The sequence below is a fragment of the Mobula hypostoma genome, chromosome 1 (assembly GCF_963921235.1).
Source record: "Mobula hypostoma chromosome 1, sMobHyp1.1, whole genome shotgun sequence".
NCBI classification, from domain to species: domain Eukaryota; kingdom Metazoa; phylum Chordata; class Chondrichthyes; order Myliobatiformes; family Myliobatidae; genus Mobula; species Mobula hypostoma.
Window position 1 is genome coordinate 229,169,209 of NC_086097.1, and position 25,798 is coordinate 229,195,006.

The 25,798-nt window shown below is 39.7% G+C and overlaps 1 protein-coding gene across 4 annotated transcripts in view; it reads right to left on the minus strand.

The window, feature by feature from the left end:
• tpd52 (tumor protein D52) overlaps nt 1-25,798 on the minus strand; it is a 213,670-nt gene that overhangs the window by 142,642 nt on the left and 45,230 nt on the right. For 3 of the 4 annotated variants that reach the window (XM_063065563.1, XM_063065533.1, XM_063065544.1), the window contains exons 2-4: nt 25,228-25,343; nt 17,700-17,848; nt 14,743-14,844 (exon numbers count right to left, since the gene is read on the minus strand). In XM_063065563.1, coding sequence (XP_062921633.1) covers nt 14,743-14,844; nt 17,700-17,848; nt 25,228-25,343 — 367 coding nt within the window. Of the gene's footprint in view, nt 1-7,569; nt 7,694-14,742; nt 14,845-17,699; nt 17,849-25,227; nt 25,344-25,798 lie in introns of all 4 variants that reach the window. The other variant, XR_010020118.1, reaches the window with a different exon arrangement.

Here is a 25,798-nt window from a genome sequence, read left to right on the forward strand (position 1 = left end):
CATAATCAGGTGGAGGAAAGGTTGAAGATGTATCTTCAGTTTTCTTAAAAGATGTTCTTGGGTGATAGGAGCTCCCAAGTTTACCTAACAAGTTTATCCTCTTATATATTTCAGATCTTAGCAGAGGTAATTTGGGACCAAGCCTACCACAGATCTAAGATTCTGGAGAGGTCTCAGAAGATCATAAAACACCAAATGTAATGCCACTATTCAGAGAAGGAAAGACAAAGCAGGAAACCATAGGCCAAGCAGCATCTATGGGGGAAAAAAAAAAGTACAGTCGACATTTTCGGGCTGAAACCCTTCAGCAGGACTTGAGAAAAAAGTTGAGGAGCAGATATAAAAGGTGGGGGAGGGGAGAGAGAAACACAAGGTGATAAGTAAAACCAGGAAGGAGACTACTACTACATCGACTCAGGCCTAGGGAGCCGGCGTCAGGCTCGATGACCGGCTCTCCACTTCTCCCTCATCAGTGTGTTCAGTTCATCTACATTAGCCGCACCGCTGTCTTCTAGGAGCGTATTGACCATAGTCTTGGGAGGGCACCCAGGGTTCATCCTCCCGTGCTTGGGCTCCCATATGATGACTAGGCTGATAGGTAGCTCGGGGTGGCATAGACAGTGCCCTGCTAGTTGCAGTCTTCTCGCCTTGATTTTAGTGGTGAGCATCGGTAGGTTGTTATAGAGCTCTACGTTCATTATGTGCTGTTGCCAACCCACGTCAAGAGCCATCCAGAGCATTCGTGTATAGCAACCATCTGGAGACTTTCTTGGTGAGTGTCCACGTCTCGCATCCATATGACTCAATAACTGCTATGAAAATCCTCTTTTTAAGCCCTCTGGTCAGGTTCTACTTCCAGATTTCCTTCATGTCATTCATAGCCCTCCACGCCAGCGCCTTCCATATCTTTATGTCCTTCTCTGAACCCGAGGTACTTGTAGTCAAAGACTTTCTTAATGGGAAGGGAAAGGGTGAAGTAATGAAATGGGAAGTTGATTGGTGAAAGAGATACGGGGCTGTAGAAAGGATGTCTGATAGGAGAGAACAGAAGGCCATGAAAGAAGGGGGAAGACCACCTTGCGATGGGCAGGCAAGGAGATAAAGGGAGGGGATGGGAAATGGTGGGGGCGGTGGGGGAAGGGGGCCACTACCAGAAGTTCAAGAAATTGATGTTCATGCCATCAGGTTGGAAGCTACCCAGACAGAATACAAAATGTTGTTCCTCCAACCTGGCCTCATCGCAACAGTAGAGGCGGCCATGGATTGACATATCGGAATAGGAGTGGGAACTGGAATGAAAAATGGGTGGCCAATGGGATATTCCGTTTCTTCTGGTGGACGGAGCGTAGGTGCTTGGCGCAGTGGTCTCCCAATCTACATCGGGACTCACCGATATACAGGAGACCACACCAGGAGCACCAGACACAGTATATGACCCCAACAGACTGACAGGTGAAGTGTCACCTCACCTAGGAGTGTTTAGGGCTCTGAACGGTAGTGAAGGAAGAGGTGTAGGGGCAGGTGTAGCACTTGTTCCGTTTGCAAGGATAAGTGCCAGGAGGGAGATCAGTGGGGAGGGACGAATGGACAAGGGAATCACGTAGAGAACGATCCCTGCAGAAAGCAGTGGAGGTGGGGGAGATGTGCTTGGTGGTGGGATCGCATTGGAGATGGTCAGTTAGTCTAATATGCTAGATGGAAAAATACTGGAATTCATACTTTAAAAAAACTTAAAATCTGAGGTAATTGAGTTTTGAAAGGAAGAATGCAAAAGCAAGTGGCATGAGCACACAAAATGTGTTAAAGGTAAATGGTAATCCTAGTTCATAAAACAAAAGATTAGCATGCGTGTACAGAATTAATGAGCAAAGCTAATGGAACACTGACTTTCATTGAAAAAGACATACAGCAAACAAAAAGGAAATTTGATGCAACTTTAGAGTAATGATGACATCACAAGTGGGAGTATGGCATACAATTTCAGTCTCCATATTCAAGGATGTAATTGCATTGGAAGCAATTGTATTAGTGGCATAGATTCACTACATTGATTATATACGAGCAAAGCATAAGCAGAAACAGTCTAGATTTATTGAAGTTTAAAATAATAAGTGATGATCCAATTGAAAAATTCAGGGCATTGAAAGGGAAGGGAATTCTGCAAAGATATTTGTCCTAACAGTGGCATCTAGAACCAAAAGGCATAGTCTCAGAGTAAAAAGTTGCACATTTAAGACTGTTAGGAGAAATTTGAGGGTCATGGATCTTTGGAATTCTTTACCTCAAAAAGAGCTGTGGGGGCAGAGACATTGAATATATTCAAGGTGGTGATTAACAAGCAAGTCCAGGAATTGTGGGGAGAGCAAACAAATGTTGAGGTGAGAATTTCATCAGTCATGATTTTGCTGAATGGTAGAGCAGGTCTATTCCTACCTATGTTCTTATGACAGAGTGGTGGTAAAAGTCTTCTGAGGTGTATATATTTCAATGCTAGGAGTATTGCGGGGAAGGCGGATGAGTTGAGGGGGTGGATTGACACGTGGAATTATGACGTTATAGCAATTAGTGAAACTTGGCTACAGGAGGGGCAGGACTGGCAGCTTAATATTCCAGGGTTCCGATGTTTCAGATGTGATCGAGGCAGAGGAATGAAAGGTGGGGGAGTAGCATTGCTTGTTAGGGAAAATATTACAGCAGTGCTCAGGCAGGACAGATTAGAGGGCTTGTCTACTGAGTCCTTATGGGTGGAGCTGAGAAACAGGAAAGGTATGGCCACATTAGTGGGATTGTATTACAGACCACCCAATAGTCAACGAGACTTGGAAGAGCAAATCTGCAGAGAGATAGCAGGCAACTGCAGGAAACATAAAGTTGTGGTGGTAGGGGATTTTAATTTTCCGTACATTGACTGGGACTCCCATACTGTTAGGGGTCTAGATGGTTTAGAGTTTGTAAAATGTGTTCAGGAAAGTTTTCTAAATCAATATATAGAGGGACCAACTAGAGGGGATGCAATATTGGATCTCCTGTTAGGAAACGAGTTAGGACAAGTGACAGAAGTCTGTGTAGGGGAGCACTTTGGTTCCAGTGATCATAACACCATTAGTTTCAATTTGATCATAGACAAGGTAGATCTGGTCCTAGGGTTGAGGTTCTGAACTGGAAGAAGGCCAAATTTGAAGAAATGAGAAAGGATCTAAAAAGCGTGGATTGGGACAGGTTGTTCTCTGGCAAAGATGTGATTGGTAGGTGGGAAGCCTTCAAAGGGGAAATTTTGAGAGTGCAGAGTTTGTATGTTCCTGTCAGGATTAAAAGCAAATTGAATAGGAATAAGGAACCTTGGTTCTCAAGGGATATTGCAACTCTGATAAAGAAGAAGAGGGAGTTGTATGAAATGTATAGGAAACGGGGTAAATCAGGTGCTTGAGGAGTATAAGAAGTGCAAGAAAATACTTAAGAAAGAAATCAGGAGGGCAAAAAGAAGACATGAGGTTGCCTTGGCAGTCAAAGTGAAGGATAATCCAAAGAGCTTTTACAAGTATATTAAGAGCAAAAGGATTGTAAGGAATAAAATTGTCCTCTTGAAGATCAGAGTGGTCGGCTTTGTGCAGAACCAAAGGAAATGGGGGAGATCTTAAATAGGTTTTTTGCATCTGTATTTACTAAGGAAGCTGGCATGAAATCTATGGAATTGAGGGAATCAAGTAGTGAGACCATGGAAACTGTACAGATTGAAAAGGAGGAGGTGCTTGCTGTCTTGAGGAAAATTAAAGTGGATAAATCCCCGGGACCTGACAGAGTGTTCCCTCGGACCTTGAAGGAGACTAGTGTTGAAATTGCGGGGGCCCTGGCAGAAATATTTAGAATGTCGCTGTCTACGGGCGAAGTGCCGGAGGATTGGAGAGTAGCTCATGTTGTTCCGTTGTTTTAAAAAGGATCGAAAAGTAATCTGGGAAATTATAGGCCGGGAGGTTTAACGTCAGTAGTAGGTAAGTTATTGGAGGGAGTACTAAGAGACAGAATCTACAAGCATTTGGATAGACAGGGACTTATTAGGGAGAGTCAACATGGCTTTGTGCGTGGTAGGTCATGTTTGACCAATCTGTTGGAGTTTTTCGAGGAGGTTACCAGGAAAGTGGATGAAGGGAAGGCAGTGGATATTGTCTACATGGACTTCAGTAAGGCCTTTGACAAGGTCCCGCATGGGAAGTTAGTTAGGAAAATTCAGTCGCTAGGTATACATGGAGAGGTGGTAAATTGGATTAGACATTGGCTCGATGGAAGAAGCCAGAGAGTGGTGGTAGAGAATTGCTTCTCTGAGTGGAGGCCTGTGACTAGTGGTGTGCCACAGGGATCAGTGCTGGGTCCATTATTATTTGTCATCTATATCAATGATCTGGATGATAATGTGGTAAATTGGATCAGCAAGTTTGCTGATGATACAAAGATTGGAGGTGTAGTAGACAGTGAGGAAGGTTTTCAGAGCCTGTAGAGGGACTTGGACCAGCTGGAAAAATGGGCTGAAAAATGGCAGATGGAGTTTAATACTGACAAGTGTGAGGTATTGCACATTGGAAGGACAAACCAAGGTAGAACATACAGGGTTAATGGTAAGGCACTGAGGAGTGCAGTGGAACAGAGGGATCTGGGAATACAGATACAAAATTCCCTAAAAGTGGCGTCACAGGTAGATAGGGTCGTAAAGAGAGCTTTTGGTACATTGGCCTTTATTAATCGAAGTATTGAGTATAAGAGCTGGAATGTTATGATGAGGTTGTATAAGGCATTGGTGAGGCCGAATCTGGAGTATTGTGTTCAGTTTTGGTCACCAAATTACAGGAAGGATATAAATAAGGTTGAAAGAGTGCAGAGAAGGTTAACAAGGATGTTGCCGGGACTTGAGAAACTCAGTTACAGAGAAAGGTTGAATAGGTTAGGACTTTATTCCCTGGAGCGTAGAAGAATGAGGGGAGATTTGATAGAGGTATATAAAATTATGATGGGTATAGATAGAGTGAATGCAAGCAGGCTTTTTCCACTGAGGCAAGGGGAGAAAAAAAACCAGAGGACATGGGTTAAGGGTGAGGGGGGAAAAGTTTAAAGGGAACATTAGGGGGGGCTTCTTCACACAGAGAGTGGTGGGAGTATGGAATGAGCTGCCAGACGAGGTGGTAAATGCGGGTTCTTTTTTAACATTTAAGAATAAATTGGACAGATACATGGATGGGAGGTGTATGGAGGGATATGGTCCGTGTGCAGGTCAGTGGGACTTGGCAGAAAATAGTTCGGCACAGCCAAGAAGGGCCAAAGGGCCTGTTTCTGTGCTGTAGTTTCTATCGTTCTATGACAGATCTATTCGCAAAAATAAAAACAGATGCCCGCTGCTTGGTCATCTTTAGAAAGGAAGGTGGCTCAACTGGCAATCTTGCATCCCAACAGACAAGACACACACACACACAACAACACAGCAGGTCAGCAAAACTAAAGGATTTAGCTTGCAAAATACAAAGACACCCTGTATTATCTAAATTTCTAATAATAACAAGTTATTTCACAAAATCAGCTAACATGACACCAGTGAGGAAATATACCAGATTCAAACTGGGGATCTTGACAGTGAAACTTTGTACATTGATTGTTTGTCAGTTTTTGTGTGTGTGTAGTTTTTTTTTCTATCTCTCCGTTCTACTGTGAACGCCTGCAAGAAAATGCATCTCAGAGTAGTACATTGGGACATATATGACCTTTAATAATAAATTTACTTTGAATCAATATAGTAATCAGGCAACTGAATAACATGAAGGGAGTAGGGAAGGGGCTGACTACCTGGAAGGCATAAAACTAGAGTTCAACATTTCCAACATTGATTTGAAGAAATTAAGACTGGCGAATGAACACTAATGCCCATCATAGAAGATTAGTAAAACACCCAAGGTAAACCCTCTGTTGGGAGACTTAATGATATATTTCTGGCATGATTTCCTGCTGCACCAAACACAAATTTATTACAAGATTTTAAATGAGAGATTTTACTTCAATAAAAGCACAACTCCATTATTAGTGAATATACCGTTAATTCAGAAATTCACTGTATCCCAATTTTAGAAATTCTAACTAATACATGATATTGTCATCTGCAAACATTAAACAAACTCACTTCACATTTTCTGTTGGACAAGGGCCAGAATCTTCTTGACACAAGCCTTTGTCAGAAGGCTTTTCATACTGTTTCTAAATATGCACTATAATCAGAAACTGAAAACTCGAACAGATCACTACTATATATCATTTTAAATTTGTTTCAAAAGTCACTTTTTTATCCATGAATTGGAGAGGGTGGGGAAAGATGTGCTAGTTATTTCTGGAGCAGGGTGGGGAGGTGGGACATAAAACATAATTGGCCTCTCACTACAATACATACAATTAAAAACACTGGGTGGTATGTCAAGCAGCTGAGAACTTTCATCTAACCCCTATTACATTCAGTATTTTCATGTTCCAGTGCAGATACTAGTTAAGGTTAATCAAGCTCATTATGTTTACCAAGGGATAAACATGATCAAATTAGTGAGCTTGAGCTTAAATGCTTTCACACCTGAAAAACTGGGAATCATTTGTACTAAAACTATTTTTCCCTTTCAGGGCTCTTTTGAAGACCCTGACCTGGAGTTACACGCTGACTACAGTTCCTTACGGGAATGGGACCCGCTCTTGGGGTTCCACAATCGGCCATCGTTCGGCACACCAAAGACTTGGCCTAAGATTTCAGCTCAGATTCAGAAGCCTGGGATCTCGAGGAATTGGAGACAGGCGGATCAAGTGCTGGCATCACCACGAGACCCATGTGTCATTGGGGGAGTCAGAACATCTGCTGTGTGCCTGGGGACCTGGGATCCTTGCGATTTTCAGGCACAGAGCTCGAAAAAAGCAACCTAATGGACTTTTAACATCGTAAACCAGCGAGTTGTTTGTCATGTCTTCCTGCTCGTTGGAAAATGGAAATGGGGGAGGGGAATTGATGCTCACTGCCGCTTACTTAAGGGGGGGGGGAATTTGGGGTTCTAACATTTAACTGTCATTCATTCTTAGGGCACTTCTCTGTTTTCATGGATGGTTGCGAAGAAAAAGCATTTCAGGATGAATATCGTATACATGTTTCTGACATTATATTGTACCTCTGAAACCTCGAAACCTTTGAAAAAGGAGACTGCATACAGTAAAAACCATTCACCAAATTTGCTAGTTACTGCGTTAAAATTACTGCACTGCTTGTTATTTGGGGGGTGAATTGGTGGTAGGGGGAAAACATGAATAAAGTTTTGTGACAAAGCAGTAAGAAAAACCGCATTACCCGTCTTCAATAGAAAGCACGCTCTGTAAACTAGAGAAGGAAGTGCAGCTTGACCACAGGAGCAGATTAAAGAGTTTAACCAAGTTATTAACTAATTTTTCCAGTGTGCCTGAACAAAGCAATATTAGTTACAAATACTATTCTCTAATAGAAGTGGAATTGTGGTGTGTAGAGGATACTTCCATTAAGAAATGAAGACAAACATTAGATTCCCCTACCTTTGCTCTTCATTCCAGCAGCTTCCACAGGTCACATTTTCAGTAGTATTTAAGAGGAGGGGATGGTTGTGGGAGGAAAGGCAACCTTCTCAATCTAGACGAAACACCTTCCTCCAGTACAGACCTGCCAAAGTGCAAGTCATCCTTAACCAACACACCCAAGGAATTTTGCTGAGAAAACTAAAAGGGTTGTTCCAAATCACAGGAGTCTACCATAGTTTCAGATTATAACCCAAGGTTATCCTATGATGCAAATCTAGTAAAATCACTTAATTTCTACTTGAACTGTTATAAACTATATTCAATAATACATTGGCTCCAATGTTGTTTTAGCTGTTCATTCAACATTGTAGTACAAGAAATACTTGTCCCATTTGATACAAATGGTTGGCCAATTACCCCGCATCAACATGTCAAAGTCTGCATCATAGTTATAAAATGAAGTCTATGCTCTAACAGTTGTTCCTGACAGAGAATAGAAGACCTTTATCATGAGCCAAAGCAATCACTGCAGAACTTTCTAAAGTCACTTAGAAGTCATCTACCACCTTCTACAAGCACCTGTTAACAACACAAAACCAAGATAGAACTTTGAGTGCTTTTTTTTTAGTGCAGAAACTTGAATAAAATGACAAATCAGATCCCAAGAAAATGTTGAAGGAACACAGAACCGAGATCCACATTACCTGACGTTCCTTCCAAATTCAGAACACAATGTTACTGCAGCTCTGCATTCCTAAAAACAAACCAAGTTGCTAGAATTGGATCGCAAACACTGCTTCTCCTATAGACTAATTGACTCCAAAATATTAAGATTTTACAGCACATTTTCCCTTAGACTAGATTGCGATAAGTATGGTGGATATCTAGGACAATCGATCTTTTATTTAAACAGCCCATCCAATAGTCCATATTACTAAGCTTTTTGGGACACACAACAATGGAATCAAAACCTTTCTATTCTTTTCTAAACAGAATTTTACACACGTAAAAAATTTCAACTCCAAATAAGAACCAACACAAAATTCATATCTGTAATACAAGAATCTGCACCAAATTTTAAAGAATAGATTTATTTGTCACATATACATTGAAACATCGAATTTCATTGAGGTGTTATAAGCAAGAAGATATGGTCTCCACCTAAGTTATCCACTACAAATAGTATACTGCAGCTGTAAGGCAAGGGTGAAGTTAGTCACAAACATTTTATTTGGTTTCTATCAACTAATGGCATAGCTCAGTGCAAAATGTTACTCAGTCTCTGAACAGGCTTTAGGTACTGGCCTTTTGACATGCAGTCAAAAATATCCACCCCAAAATTAACTGCTACAGAGCACATTCTCAAAATAGTTATGTTAGGCCATACTGGTCACCCACATGATAGAGCGAAGTATGCAAAATTCTAGTTTGGTTACTATATCCTACCGATGAAGAAACAGAACCACAGAGGAGTTTCAATTCTAGTTAGTTGTAGAAATATTTCAATATTGCACACTTCACAGAGCCAATTTTAATCAAAAAATATGAATATAAATCAAAGCATTTTTCAGATGCTTGTTTGTTAATAGTTTTGCAAATTTTAAAGTGGGCCTAGTTCAGTAAAAAGGATATGCAAGTAACTGTTACCACATCAGGTAAGACATGGGGAAATGATTCAGAAGTTACAAGTAGGATCAATACTGCTGCCTCCAGGATCGGATCCTTGAAAGCACTAAATATCAAACTCCAGAATATGAAATTAAATTGACTCCTTTGATTTACTTATATAGAAATATGAATTTGAAGGAAAAACTAACAACACATGCATACAAAGATTTGATTGGATAGGTTTGTAAACTATGCCCAGAGCAAAAACTGTAATGTGAACTATAATTCTATTATTTTTAAAATAGTTATGAAAAAGAGATAAAACAGGTCCACAGGTTACAGTCTTGAACTGGAGGAAGGTGAACTTTGAGAGCATTTAAGCAGGATCTAGTTGGGACTGACCGGGCAACTATATAAAAGGCAAGGGAACAACTGGCAAGTAGGACACTTTTAAAGGGGTCATATCAAGAGACCGGGGCAGCACATTTATGTTAGGGTAAAGGATAGACATTCCAACTTCAGGAAACCCTGGCAGGCAAGTGTTAGAGGCTCTGGTAAGAAAAACAAGGAAGCATACATGGTGTTTAGGCACCTGGGTATGAATAAATCCCTGGGCGGATACAAAAAGTTTAAGACCAGGCTTAGTGGGAATCAGAAGGGCAAAAAGGCACGAGAAGGATCTAGCAAGCAGTTTTAAAGATAATACCAATTATATTAATTCTTCAATTGTACTAACAACAAAAGGATGACTTGGGAGAGACAAAGTTCTCTTCAAGGAGCCACAAGAAATGGCAGAGATTTTTAATGTCTTTCTCCTTGCAGTTTACGAAGGAGAATATGATGGATACCGAAGAAATAAGGATAATAAGTTGTAACATCTTAGATTATATACATGTTACCAGGTCAGTTACATAGATGAGCTGAGGAGTGCCGGATGGATTTTAACTTATTAGTTAAGTCGATAATACCGGAGTAGGACTCAGCAAATGACACACCACTGACCAGCATTGTGGAGCAGAGAGATCTAGGAGTAAAGTGCACAAATCACTGAAAGCAGCCATGCAAGTAAACAGGGTGGTGAATAAACATTTAGCATGCAGGCCTTCAGTCAGGGCATCCAGTTTAGGAGTAGGAAAATTATGTTGCAGTTATACAAGTTGTTGGTGAGGCTACATTTGGATTATTAGATACAGTTTTGGTTATCCTGTTATAGAAAAGACATTGTCAAGCTGAAGAGGATGCAAAAGAGATTTAAAATCATGCACTCTATACTAGGGGGCCTGAGTTTTAGAGAGAGACTGGCCAAACTGGATTTTTATTACTTGGAGCACATAAGAATGAGAGACTTCACAAAAGTTTATAAAATCATGAGGGGCATGGATAAGGTGGACAGTTATAGTCTTTTCCTCAGGGTTGAGAAGTCCAAAACAACCAGGCATAGGTACAAGAGGGGAGACTTTTAAGAGAAACACCGGAGGTAACGTCATTACACAGACAGTAGTCAAGGCAGGGACAATTGCAACATTCAAAGGCACTTTGTTAATTATATTGAAGAGTGGAACTTGGAAAGTTAAGGGCTGAGACTAGCAGGGAGGATGCTATGGTCACCATGGACCGGTTGGAATGAAGGGCCTGCTTCCATGCTGTATTAATCTATGACAGCATGTCATGCTGACATAAAGCCATTGAGGTATTGGAAATACAGTGGATTCTGGTTAATTGGGCCATTGGTTAATCAGTGCAACCACTTATTTGGGACAATATTAAAACTAATCAAGAAAATAACCAGGCTTCTCTTTTGCTTATTTGAGACACTATTCTGCTCAGTTGGGACTACTGTGAACAGTTAGATAACTAACAAGTTGCCAGCACTTGTGTGGCCATTAGACACTATACCGTACTTACAGCGAATGGCTAGGAGTGAAAATGAAACAATTTCAATATTTCCAATTTTCATATATATATATATATACACACATATACACACACACACACACACATATACATACACACATATATATAGACACACACACATATATACATATGTATACACACACTCACGCACGTATTTATGTACTGGTTCTGATGTACCCCAATTAACTAGAATCCACTGTGCCATCATTCCAGATTCTATCTCTGAGTTCTTCATGATGAACTTTGAAGTCTAAATTTTTCACTGTGCATAAATCTTGAAATTTTAAGGTCAAGATTTCTATAAAACTATGTTTGCTAATCTCTTCAGCAAATTTTGTGGAACTTCCATCTGTAAACGAAAGACCAAATTTTAGGAAAATTTGAGAAGGAAAGGAATAACGGGCTCAGGCAATTGAGTGGAGAACAATCATGACTGTTCTCACTATTGTCAAATTAAACAAACATCGTAACAAGAAAATAAAGTTCTCTTAATTATCTATGTTGAACTGGAAGAAACAGACTTGATACTCATAATTCAAATTTAAAACTGGCACCATTTGAAATGAAAAAGTACATGCACAAGTGTGTGAATTGTAATTCAGTACCATTACAATGTATTGCAATTATAATACATTGCAATTTACAAACCTAAAAGAGATACCTTCATTCAAAATTTTAAAATTAATATTTTTAGAGTGGATACATTTTATTAATTTTGGTATTATAGCAAATGTGTACAAGTCTACTACTTCAATATACTCACTCTTCCTGAAAAACGTTGTAAAAAAATTTGAAAACCAGATAAATACTTCAAGATAAAAGCAACAAACTTGTCCCAATTAAAACAAGCTTACATGAAATCACTTGTCTTATTGTACTAGGAGAAATTTTGTCTTGACAAGGTGGATAGAGAAAGAAAATTTATAAGTTTAAAAATTTGGTTCCTACAAATTCCAATTCAATTTCTGATGTTGATTTCTTATATACATCTAAGCTAAAACTGCTGCAGAACTTACCATTTCACAAGTAAAAACATTGCATTGTCTGATGATAAAATCAACATCTCAGGTGGCACAGCATAAATCTAAAGTATTTTGATTGCCAAGATTAGGTCAATTACAGTCACAAAAAATAACAGTTATTTAATAAACCATCTAAAATATCAGCTGAACTCCCTATCTATAGCCACAATGCAAAAAATAAAAATACATTAAGTATTATTACATTTTTATCAAGCTAAACTGGATTCAAATGATCTAAAATACCCAAGTGTTACTTAAACCATTTAACTCCAAAAATAGTGGATTGATAAGTTTACTGACTAATAATTTGAACTGAAAAGATTCTGGAAAATAACATGACCTAACTTCTACAAAACCAATAACATTCAATTGAAGCAAAATTATTTTCCATACAATACTGTAAAAAAGTTTAATTTGTCATTTTTTATCAACTATCTCAGTCATATTGTATTAAAGAAACACTCAACCACAAACTGCAGAATGCAAATCCTGTTGCAAAGTGAAACCCAGAAACATACAAAACCTACAGCACAATACAGGCCCTTTGCTCCACAATGAAATGTAATGAAAACTCAGTGCAATAACAGGAAAGTCTCAGAGACTGTATTAATTGATAATATAATCCAAAGCCTTGAATGTGTTTGTAGAATTGATAGCCTAGTGCACATGCTGAATCATTTCCAACTTCACTTAAGCAGCATTGCGCCAATTTGAAAGTGCCAAAATACCACCAAATCTATAGGTTTCAGCTTCAATCCTTTCTACTTTGGCCTGAAATGAGCATCTTTGTACCCATCTTCTACAGAATACAAGATTCAGCGCAAGTACACTTGTAACACACCTGAACACAACACATGCAAATAGACTGTTGTCATTATATGCAACCGCTGGCAGATATCTGCCATGACAGCACAGCATTTAGACAAATCTCACTGGTTGATGATAATAACACTCAGGTCAGGTGGAGATAATGTTTCAGACCGATGACCTTCAGAAATTCCATACCACTTTTCTAGGAACAGCAGCCTAAAGCAACGCTGCTCCTTTCTCTGATGGGATTATTTGTCTGTTTTGCTAGATGGGTCTGTTGACCATTTTTGAAGACTGAAATGTTAACTTTCTCATTTCACAGATACTGCCAGAATATTCAGGACGTTTTTTTTTGATAAACACATCCCCCCACACCCATCACTGCCACCTCCAGATGTCTACCACAAAACTAAGATGCCCACAATTTGCTCACCTCAGTTCCAGAGTGCTGACTAGAATAAAATCTCCATTGTAAAGGACAAAAATATTGCATACAGCATTTCTATCAAAATTGCAAAAAACATTACATCTCCTATTCCCTTCTCAAAATTTATTCCAAACAATTCATTGGTCACTCATAAATCAGACAGTGCAAAATTTTTGGAATAGGGAGCTGAAACTACATTGAACAACCCGTTATTTTTACTAGAAATCCAATCACCATGTACAAAATACAGTCATGCTTCAAACTAAATAATTACCATGCTAAATGCAATCTTCATGCAAAGAAAACAAAGTAGAACAATGTAGGCAAAATTAAACTAAAACATTCTTACCTTTCGTATTTCGAATAGTATCTGCATGCCCCTCCAGATCAAGATCTGGTCCACTAGGCATGGTCCTTCATTGCCCCAAGGCAGTTGTAAACCCTTCAATTTGAAACTTCCTGGGTCTTCAAAATGTAACTCCCCCCTCCCCATTTATTCAGAAGTACTGCCCCTGATACTTGAATTCAGGGTAAGAGCCTGCATATTTTACAATCATTTCTATTCTTCAAGAACCAGGGAGTTTGAACCAACAAAGCAGATGTTGCATGTGTAAAGAATTGAACTACAAACTAAAGGAGCTTTCAAGGTCGCTAATGAATGTTACTACAGTAGTGGTCACATGGCAAAAGAATCCATAACTGAACTCAACAAGCTTCTGCACTTTTACAGCGCAAAATGAAAGGAATAAAAAGGTATAGAGAAATTACATGCTACAGAAAACAAATACAAATTTCTGAATGAACAACTTGGAAAGGTATGAACAAGCAAGCTCATTGAGGTGAAAAAGATAACAGAAAGATAGTCCTAGCAGTGTTTCATTTGCAAAATGTTTTGATCATTCTAAATTGGGAACAGGCATCTGTTTTCTGCATTGTACAAAACAGAAGGGCAGATTGAGAAAGAACAAGGTTAAGTAGAAGTGGGAAAGAAAGAAATCGCAACTGGGAAGCAAAAAACCTCAATTTGTAGTGAACAATACATTCAGCTAACACAGGTACAGAGTGGTGGGGGGAACAAGCTCATAAGGAATACAAGAGTAAATCTGGATGAGGTAGGACAAACATTACTGACAATCTTTGTAATAGCATCAGCAATATTAACCCAAGATTACGATGTGACAATGATAAATATTCTAAGATATCATCACAAAATCCAACCTGATTTAAGCAGCCAGCACAAAAAAATACTACAAATACTTTAGCGTGGACTAAGAACAAAATCATAATTTCAAGCTGTATTTAAGTATGATAGCAAGTTTAAAAATATATGGTACCACTAGATTTTTTAAAAAGATGTTAAACAAGACTTCAAGAGCAATTTAATCAACAGAAGAAAATAGCTCAACATACCTAACATCTTCAAACTTTCTGGTAATGGCAGAACCAAAATTAGTAAATGCAGAAGATGCTTTCTGACTAGCTTGAGCAAGGGTTTCAGATGTCTTCTTGAATCTACAGAAATTTAAATTTAACAATTAAAACATTTAAAAGTACAACACAAATATAAAAGTATGATGTTTGCATATCTTAATTTGGTCTGATTCCATCCTTGGTTCATTCTTTAAGAGCTTCAAGAACTTGAGAAGGTACATTGTAACAACAGTGGCTTGCCCATGGGACTGTAAAGCGAAGGTGTCAGGCGAGGCGAATAGGGTCAAGCAATAATGTTCCAAGCTACAAACCACCAACTCCAATACCTTCCTAGCCAATGTTGCCATTTTGAAATAACAAACAGACATTTTAATACCTTTGAGAAATATACATTTTGAAAACACTTGGTACAGAGATTCGCTGCATTAGCTACCAGAGCAAATGCACAACATTGCATGAATTTCATAAGCAGAAACATCCAATTACAGTAGGGATTGCACATGAAATTCATTACAAATAGAGCTAATGGGAAGTTGCTGGAAAAAGACAGGATATTTCAGAAGATATATGAAGGTTTTGCAATGTCACATGCATTTTGTACAACTTATGCTTATTACTTCTGTTACTTCTAGTTAATTTCACATGCTGGAAACCATTATTAACCTACAAGAGATTGTAAAGGCATGGATATTTTATTTCATTCTTCCTTACTGCATTCCCAAGCTCCTACTCTATTTGAATTAATAAAAATTAAGGTGAAATCTGCTGTAACAATACAGCAGCTTCAGGTGACAAGATGTTTCCACCACCAGCATTAAAAGGCAGATATTTCAAGTTTAGTGGAACACACACAAAATGCTGGAGGAGCTCAGCAGGCCAGGCAGCACCTATGGGGGAAAAAAGCACAGTCGACGTTTCAGGCCAAAACCCTTCGGAGTCCTGCCAAAGGGTTTCAGCCCAAAACATCGACTGTACTTTTTTCCATAAATGCTGCCCGGTCTGCTGAGTTCCTGCAGCATTTTGTGTGTGTTGCTCAGATTTGCAACATCTGCAGACTTTCTCCTTTGTGATTTAAAGTTTTGAAAAGACAACTGGTTTAAGATGGCACCACTGAAGGCAAACAACAGGTTTGAAAGGCAAGAAATTCGACTGAAAACATTAACAGCTTTTCTGAAGTAAATTGTGGTAACCACTGCAAACAGTGAAGAGGCGGGAGCAAAGGCAAAGCGAATTCAAGGGATGAGCCGTGCTAGTGTGTTGCAAAATCAACACAGCTGGAGATGAAGTGAGCAATTCTGAAAGGAATCGAAGCTTCAATGCACGTCCAACTAACCCAGGTGTGAGGTTGGATCGCTCCAAGCGTTGAGACCATTTGGAGGGGTCAAATGGCTTGGAGCTGGGAGGCGCGTTACGTTTAACTGATGAGGTCCAGGTCCTAATGCAAGGCACAATCCGCTGTTGGACAATTTAAATGCTGGCCAGGTAGACTGAAAAGGCATGGTGTCAGGACCAGAGGCAAGGCTCAGGCCAATTTTGTGCTGAGGCTAAGAGACAGCCCTGGCTGCTATGCTTCATGTCTGTGAGCTTCATGACAATTTGCCCCACTAATATGATGAACTGACACAGAAGCTTTGCTGCTCCGGGGATTCAGATCTAAGAACTCAATTTGGTTCAGAATGCTGTTCCTCACTTCCATTGTCTGCATGATTTGTGTTTTTTTTTCATCTTTTTTTATATTGGGTTCTTTTGGGTTTCTTGCTTTGTGGCTGTCTGCAAGCAATCTCAAGATTGTATAATTATACATTTTGATATTAAATGTACTTTCAGTCTTTGACAATTGTCAGCACTCAACTCATTTGGTCAACTCACAGATTGCTGTAATGTTGCTATCACCTAAACATTCCAAAGAGTGGAGGATAATACACTTCTCATTTTAACTATTCAAAAATTTATTAATTTGAATTCTGGAACAGTAGAAAAGGAAAGAAACAACTTTGACTCAACACCAACACACACATCTAGGAAGTTACCGTTTTGTTTCTGCAACCACCCCCGTAACCCCAATGAGAAAATTTTTCAGAATATATAGACAAAGCCCCCCTGTAGCTGGCTCCACTGTTTACTCACAATTGTTCGCTAAGCCAATTCAAAGTTGTTTCATTCTAATATTTTAATAGCATCATTGATTCTTAATAACTTCAGCAAATTGTTTTGCCAAATTGACTGAATTCAATTTCAGTACTTGCCTTAGTGGGATCCAAATGTTTCTCCTGAGCGAGTAGAAAAACTACAATACTGTATAAACTTTTAGCTTATTATTACAGAGTTCCCCAATTCACCTTCTCAGTAATGACCTTTTTTCAGAAAAAGTAATACAAACTTTGCATATTACTTTTGTCCCCTATATATTAGTATTGTCTCTGCATTAGTTTATGGAATGGGACAGAAAAATTCATGTTCTTTGCCTCAATCATTACCCAAATGGAATGGATAGAAATCTGTTTTTGACTGCATTAAACAAGAACTCACAACCCTCATGCACCAAGATTACAGAATCACTATTTTCTGCTCCACTGAAGTTAATAGCATCCACATTTTTTAAAATCAATTTTAAATTTGTGAAAGATTACACATTTAAACTGAAATTCTGGTTAGGTTAATGTAGGGGAGTTAAATTTGACTTTTTTTTTTAAAAAAAGGAGAAAACAGACAAGCCTTAGCTATGTCTTCATATTGGCCAGTCAAAATTTAAGCATAAATGTACTACTCTTGTATATTCAATTATTTATTTTTATCTGGACTGTAAATAAATAGATGTGAAATAAAGACTTCCCATTCTTATAAACCAATACAAGTTCACCTTCAATTACTGGCAAACCTGCCCTGTATCTATTCAATTAATGATTCCCTTGTTCAGTGCTGTATAATGCACTTACGCCATGGAGGATTGTACATCTAACCAACTTTTTGACAAATTCTGTTTAAGTTCATGTAGTGGAGTCAATCCTAGCTTCTTCTTTAACTCAGCAACATGCTTCTCCTTAGCTGCAAGGACTTGAGAAAGTGTTTGGATTTCTTCCTCCACCTAAACCAAAACAAACAGGAATTCAATACAGCCCAATAATACAAGGTAAATATCAATATGATTTTGTGACCACACCCACTCATCTTAGTTTTGTACTATTTCTTTAGTTGTTAGAGTGATGGAACACCCTCCATTGACCTGAATGAGTGCAACTTCAACCCTTAATTTGACATTATTCAGGATAACAGCCTTTTTGAATGGTACCCATTCACCACTGAAAACATTTGCTTCCTCGCCACTGGTACACAATGACTACAGTATTTACTACTCACTGTGCCTATATCTAAATTCTCTATCTAAAAGCACTGTGGGAATGCCATCATCCACAAGACTCCAATGGTTCAAGTAGGCACCTCTCCACTACATTCTTATGGGTACTTAACGATGAGTAACACATGCCAGCTTTGACAATTGCAGATTTCATGAATAAAGGGAACTTCATCTGTCCTGAATAATGCTGGTGAATGAACAGATTATTTGGAGTCCATCAAGAAATAGGTATCATTTTTAAAAAAGGGGGTTTAAAACTGGCAGAAAATCATAGAAGGTTATATATCAGTCTTGCCAAATTATCACCTTCCCGCAACCTATCTGATCGTTTTTGCAAGAAGTGCATCAGCCCAAAATTCTAATCCAATACAACAAACTGTCTCTTGCAACCAAGACCAATGCACCAATAACACCCTTTGCTTCTAAACCATTCATTCTTTTACCAGGGTAGAAATATCAAATACAGGTCCACAATCCCTTGTCCGAAATCTTTGGGGCCAGTTGCATTTCGGATTTCAGAATCCCCCCTTATTAGTTCTGGGAACCCCAGCGAATACCAAAAAACACATATGCTCAAGTCCCTTATTTAACTTGTCTCTGTGCAGTGGACTTTAGGACCCAGCGGAGCTCCGGACCTACGCACATCCTCCTGTATAATTTAAATCATCTCTAGATTACTTATAATACCTAATACAATGTAAATGTTATGTAAATAGTTGTTATACTATATTGTTTAGGGAATAATGACAAAAAATTCAATAAAACAAAAATATACAGCTTCAAATGAACCGAATCAAACACATGGTAAATGATTTATTGGAATAAATGTAGAACATCACTGTCACGATAAAACTTCAGTAACCTGTCTTTATTTCTTTAAATCCTATACAGTGGTAGTTCCGACACCATATTCTTCAGTAAGACGCCGCACAGACACACCATGATCAAGCTTCTGCAATAACTCCACTTTCTGCGTTACTGATAATGATAGATGCTTCCTTCTCTTTTTCTCATTGTTACCCATAGGGGTATCTGCAGCTCTTTTTGACATTTTCGCAGTGAAATTAAACACAAAGTCAACAGTGAACACAAAATATCAGCGAACAGCAAATGCACGTGTAACCAGTACGAGCGCTGAGCCACAACTGACGTCTGGCAGCCTCTGCTAGCGCTGCCACGTCACACCTGAGTGACGTCAGCTGTTGGCGGAAAAAACTTCAGTTTTCGGAGCTTTTTGGATTTCAGAATTTTGGATAAAGGATTGTAGACCTGTACCAGAGGGCAGACCTTTTAAGGTGAGAAGGGGAAAGTTAAGAAGGGTAGTATGGGGCAAGCAGGTATTATAGAAGCATTCAAGAGACTTTTAGACAAGCAAATTAAAATGCAGGAGTGGAGGGATATGCAGGCTGACGGGACCAGTTTAATTTGGCATCATACTCAGCACAAACATTGTGGTTCAAAGGACCTGTTGCAATGTTGTACTTTTCTGTGGATCATTCCATGCTCATTAGATGGATACTTTATTGATCTCAAAGGAAATTACAGTCTCACAGTAGCATTACAAGTGCACAGATATAAATATTAGAGAGAAGTAGAAAGAATAAAAATAAGTTACCACAATCTAAGAGCAGGTTATCACTTCCCCAGCTATAGGTTGACTCATTATAGAGCCTAATGGCCGAAGGTAAGAATGACCTTATATAGTACACTTTGGAGTCTATTACTGAAAGAGCTCCTTTGTTCAGCCAAGATGGCATGCACAGGGCAAGAAACATTGCCCAGAATTGCCAGGATTTTCCAGAGTGTCCTCTGTTCTATCACAGCCTTCAGTTTGCCCAGTTTGACTCCTATAACAGAGTCTGCCTTTCTAATCAGCTTATTGAGCCTTTTGCATGATTCATTGATGCCACTGCCCAAGCACACCACCGTATATAAAATTGTACTGGTGACAACAGACTGGTAGAACATGTGAAGGAGAGGCCTGCATACTCCAAAGGACCTCTGTCTCCTCAGGAAATAGAGGTGACTCTGATCCTTCTTGTACACAGCCTCTGTGCCGGTGCTCCACTCAAGTCTGTCACCCAGGTGGACCCCCAGGTACTTGCAGGTTCTCACCACATCCACATCATCAATAGTAACAGGTTGTTACAACTTCCAGATTTAAGACACCTAATTATGCACATATCCCATTTTCCAGTTTTGCAAAGCACATTTAAAAATATTCTCTCAACTAAAGATTTTCATCCTACCATATATACATTGGTCACAATGCCAATCTAAACTAATCCCATCTGCTTGCGCGTGGTCTGTATCAGTTTATCCTGTGCCAGTTTGTGTCTATCTTAAATGTCTCTCAAACACTGCTATCTCGTGTCCTATCACCATCTCTGGCAGCACATTGCTTGCACCAACCACAAGCTGCAAGAAAAATCAATGCCTTGCAATTGAACTCTGCCCCCCCCCCCACCATTAAACCTATGCAATGAGATTTGAAATTTCCAGTCTGGGATATATACTGATTTAAGTTAACCATGCCTCAATTTTATACATTTCTATCCAGTTGCCCCTCCACATCTAACACTCCAGACAGAACAATCTAAGTTCATGCAACTTCCCCATAAAGCCAATATACAGTACACGCCATCCATAAATGTCCTGTCAGGCATAAACACAAGAGATTCTGCAAATGCTGGAAATCCAGAGTAACGCAAAAATGCAGGACGAACTCAGTCAAGCAGCATTTACACAGAGGAATAAATAGTCGACACTTTGGGCTGACACCCTTCATCAGGACTCGGGCCCCAAAATAAGGATCGCACCCCGAAACGTTGACTATTCATTCCGCTTCATTGATGCTGTCTGATCTGCCGAGTTCCTCCAGCATTTTGTATGTTTCAGTAAGGGCAAGGATGGCAAGGGAATCTTGGATGACAGAGGTTATAAACAGCCAAAAAACAAAAAAAAAAGTATTTGCAAAGCTCAAAAAGCTAAAATCATACACTGCTTTGAGAAGCAGATAACAGGAAAAAGATCAAGCAGGGGATTAAGAAAGCCAAAAGGGTTCATAAAATACCATTAGCAAATCCCAACACATTTTATACTTACACTGGAAACAAGAGGATAACTAGGGAGAGAGTAGAACCAGGCGGGGATAGTGAATGGAATTTATGCTCAGAGCCAGAGAATGTGTGCAAAGTACTAAATAAGTACCTTGCATCAGCATTCACGAAGAAAGGCACAAAGGTATCAGGAGCAACATTAGGCATGCTAACGTCCTAGGATGTTCAGATCAGGAAGGTGATTGTGGGCCTTTTGAACAGCATCAAAATGGAAGTCCCCAGGGCCTGATGGGATATATCCCTGGTTATTGAAAAAAGCAAACAAGGAGATTGTTATGGTCTTGGCCAAGATTTTTGCATCTTCATTTGCAACAGACTGTAAGGCACAGGAGCAGAGTTAGGCCATTCAGCACCTCAGCCAGAAGTCATGGTCCACATAGGTACCAATGATATAGGTACAAAGAGGGATGAAGTTCTGCGGAGTGAATTCAGGGACTTAGGTGGTAAATTAAAGTACAGGACTTCCAGGGTTGTGATCTCAAGATTACTACCCATGCCACGTGCTAGTGAGGCCAGAAATAGGAAGATCATACAGTTCAGCACGTGGCTAAGGAGTTGGTGTAGGAGGGAGAGCTTCAAAATTTTGGATCATAGGGTTCTCTTCCATGGAAGGTGGGATATGTACAGGAGAGAATGTTTGCACCTAATCTAGACCGGGGTGGGGTGGGGGGGGGGTGGGGGAGAGAAGAGTAGTGTAGTATCTAAATTAAGAATTGCAGGGGGATGGGAACCAGAGTGCCAGAACAGATAGAGTGGTTGTGGAGACGTGTTGTTAAGACAGCAAAGTCAGGAAGCAAAAGGTTGAGTATGGTGGGGCTAATGTTCCGAGTTGTGTATATTTCAATGCAAGTAGTATCGTAGGAAAGGCAGATGAGCTCAGAGCATGGGTCAACACCTGGAATTATGATATTGTAGCTATTAGTGAGACTTGGTTGCAGGAGGGGCAGGACTGGCAACTCAGTATTTTGGGGCTCCGTTGTTTTAGACATGATAGAGTGGGAGGGATTAAAGGGGGCGACGTGGTGTTACTAATCCAGGGAAATGTCACAGCAGTGCTCAGTCAGGACAGACTGGAAAACCCATCTAGTGAGGTCTTATGGGTGGAACCGAGGAATAAGAAAGCTATGACCACATTAACGGGGATACATTATAGACCACCCAGCAGTCCACGGGATTTAGAGGAACAAATTTGTGGAGAGATTGCAGACTGTTACAAGAAACATAACACTGTGATAATAGGTGATTTTAATTTTCTACATATTGACTGGAGCTCCCATATTGTAAAAGGGGTAGATGGGATAGAGTCGTCAACATGTTCAGGAAAGTTTCCTTCATCAGTATGTTAAAAACATTCCAACGAAAGATAATGCGATACTGGATCTGTTATTAGGGAATGAGACAGGGCAGGTGCAGAAGTTTGTGTAGGAAAACACTTTGCGTCTAGTGACCGCAATGCCATTAGCTTCAAAACAAATGTACAAAAAGATAGATCTAGTCTGAAGGTTGAGATTCTAAGTTGGAGAAAGGTCAAGTTTGATGTTATGAGAAATAAACTGGCAAGTGTTGATTTGGACAGGCCATTTTCTGGCAAAAGTGGACTTGGAAAGTGGGAGGCCTTCAAAAACCAAATTTTGAAAGTACAAAACTTCCATGTGTCTGTCAGAATAAAGATAAAGATAACAAGTGTAGCAAACTGGTTTTGATGAGATATTGAAGCCCTGGTTAAAAGAATAAAGGACTTGCATAGCAGGTACGGGCAAGTAGGAACGCATGAGGTGTTTATGAAGTATAAGAAAAGCAAGAGAATGCGTACAGCAATCAGGAGAGCTAAAAGACGGCATGAGGTTGCTATAGCAGACAAGGTGGAACAGAATTCTAAGGGCTTCTACAGATATGTTAAAAGCAAAAGGATTACAAGGGACAGCACTGGTCCTCTGGAAGATCATAATGGTGATCTACAACATAACATAAGAAATAGGAGGAATAGGCCATCTAGCCCGTCAAGCCTGCTCCACAATTCAAAATGATCATGGCTGATCTGACCATGGACTCTTCTCCACCTACCTGCCTTTTCCCCTTAACCCTCAATTTCCCTACTGTGCAAAAATCTATCCAACCTTCTCCCTCCTTTATTCTCCGTATACCTATGACCGTGTCGCCATCCACAGCTGCAATCTGCTAATTAAATTTGCCGTCAACACTACACTGATTGGCCTAATCTCAAATGACAATGAGGAAGACTACGGAGAAGAAGTCTTCACCCTGACACAGTGGTGTCAAGAAAACCTCTCCCTTAATGTCGCAAAAACAAAGGAGCTGGTTGTGGACTACAGGAGGAATGGAGACAGGCAGGCCCCTATTGACAGCAATGGATCTGGGGTTGAGAGGGTGAGCAGCTTTAAGTTCCTTGGCATAAACATCACCAAGGATCTCACGTGGTCTGTACATACCGGCTGTGTGGTGAAAAAGGCACAACAGTGCCCCTTTCACCTCAGCTGGTTGAAGCAGCTTGGTATGGGCCCCCATGTCCTAAGAACTTTCTATAGGGCCACAACTGAGAGCATCCTGACTGGCTGGTATGGGAACTGTACTTCCTTCAATCATAGGACTCTGCAGAAAGTGATGTGGACAGCCCAGCGCATCTGTAGATGTGAATTTCCCACTATTCAGGACATTTACAAAGACTAGTGTGTAAAAAGGCCCGAATGATCATTGGGTACCCAAGTCACCTCAACTACCTCAACGGTACCACAGCATAAAAGCCAGGACAAAGAGGCTCCAGGACAGCTTCTTCCACTGACTGCTTAATTCATGCTGACACAACAGTATTTCTATGCTATATTAACTATTCATATTTAACCATTTTGTTACTGTTCTGTTGTACATACTATTATAAATTACTACATATTGCACATTTAGACGGAGATGTAACGTAAAGATTTTTACTCTGTATGTGAAGGAAGTAATAAAGTTAATTCAATTCAAATATATTTACTGAGGTAGCCTCCACTGTTTCATTAGGTAGAAAATTCCACAGATTAACCACTCTCTGGGAAAAGCAGTTCCTCCTCATCTCTGTCCTTAATCTACTCCCCCGAATCTTGAGGCTATGTCCCCTAGTTCTCACCTACCAGTGGAAACAACTTTCCTGCCTCTATCTTATCTATCCCTTCATAATTTTATATGTTTCTATAAGATCTCCTCTCATTCTTCTGAATTCCAGCAAGTACAGTCCCAGCCGAATGAACCTCTCCTCATATTCTAACTCTCTCATGTCTGGTATTAACCTGGTGAACCTCCTCTGCATTCCTTCAAAGCCAATATATCCTTCCTCAAGTAAGGAGACCAGAACTGCACACAGTACTCCAGATGTGGCCTCACCAGTACCCTGTACAGTTGCAGCATAACCTCGCTGGTCTATGCGTGGAGCCAAAAGAAATGGAGATCTTAGAATAATATTTTGCACTTGTATTCAGACAGGGGACAGACACAGTTTATAAATTTGAGCAAAACAGCAGCAGTCTTGCATGGGAGGTTGGTTAAGAAGGTAGAGTTGCTTGATATTCAAGATGTGTTTGCAAACTTCAGTTCAACTGTAAAATATGAAGATAGATCGGATAGGCTGCTATTGCAATAAAAGAGGCTGAAGAGAGACATAACCAAAATGCATAAAAAGCCTAGAACCTTTATTAGAGGATCAGAAATCAGAGTGTAACAATCTAAAATCAATAACAAAATGAGGGGAGGGGGAGCTTTTATTCCACATGCATCCTACCGAAGAAGGCAAGTACCATAGAAGATACCTTCACTGATCTTTCTGCAAGATCCATTTTCATGGGACTATACCGTAAATTCAAAGTCACTAACGACAAAGAATGTGCATTTCCACAATTTGTGATAAAATCCTTGGAAGAATCCTTCTGATCTAGATCTTCCGATTATGATAAACACAATACAAATCTGTCTATTCTTAGTTTGGCCGTTCTTTACCTTAGCAAGTTCATTGGTCAGTCCTTCTCTCTCTTCATCGGTCAATCCACCGCGCAAGTCAGCAGTTGCTGCTGCATCTTCCCCCATTTCAGGTGCTGGATCACTTTGCAGCAGTCCTGCAAAAGAAACAAAGGAAATATTTTACCGTTATCTATTATCTTCTTGCATCTTTTTGCACCCATTTACCTTTGCCCTGTAGGTTTAACTTTTGAAAATACTGCTCAAAACATTTACATTATAAAAAATTTTAGCTCAACACCTGTTACAAAAAACAGAGAAAACATTGAAAAAAATTGAAAGAGTGCAAAGAAGATTTACTAGGATGTTGCCAGGTCTTCAGGAGTTGAGTTACAGGGAAAGATTGAACAGGTCAGGACTTTATTCCTTGGAGCGTAGAAGAATGAGGGGAGATTTGATAGAGGTTTACAAAATTATGAGGGGTATAGACAAAGTAAATGTGAATAGGCTCTTTCCACTTAGATTAAGAGAAATAAATATGAGAGGACATGGCCTTAGGGTGAAAGGGGAAAGGTTTAGGGGTAACTTCTTCACTCAGAGTGGTGGGAGTGTG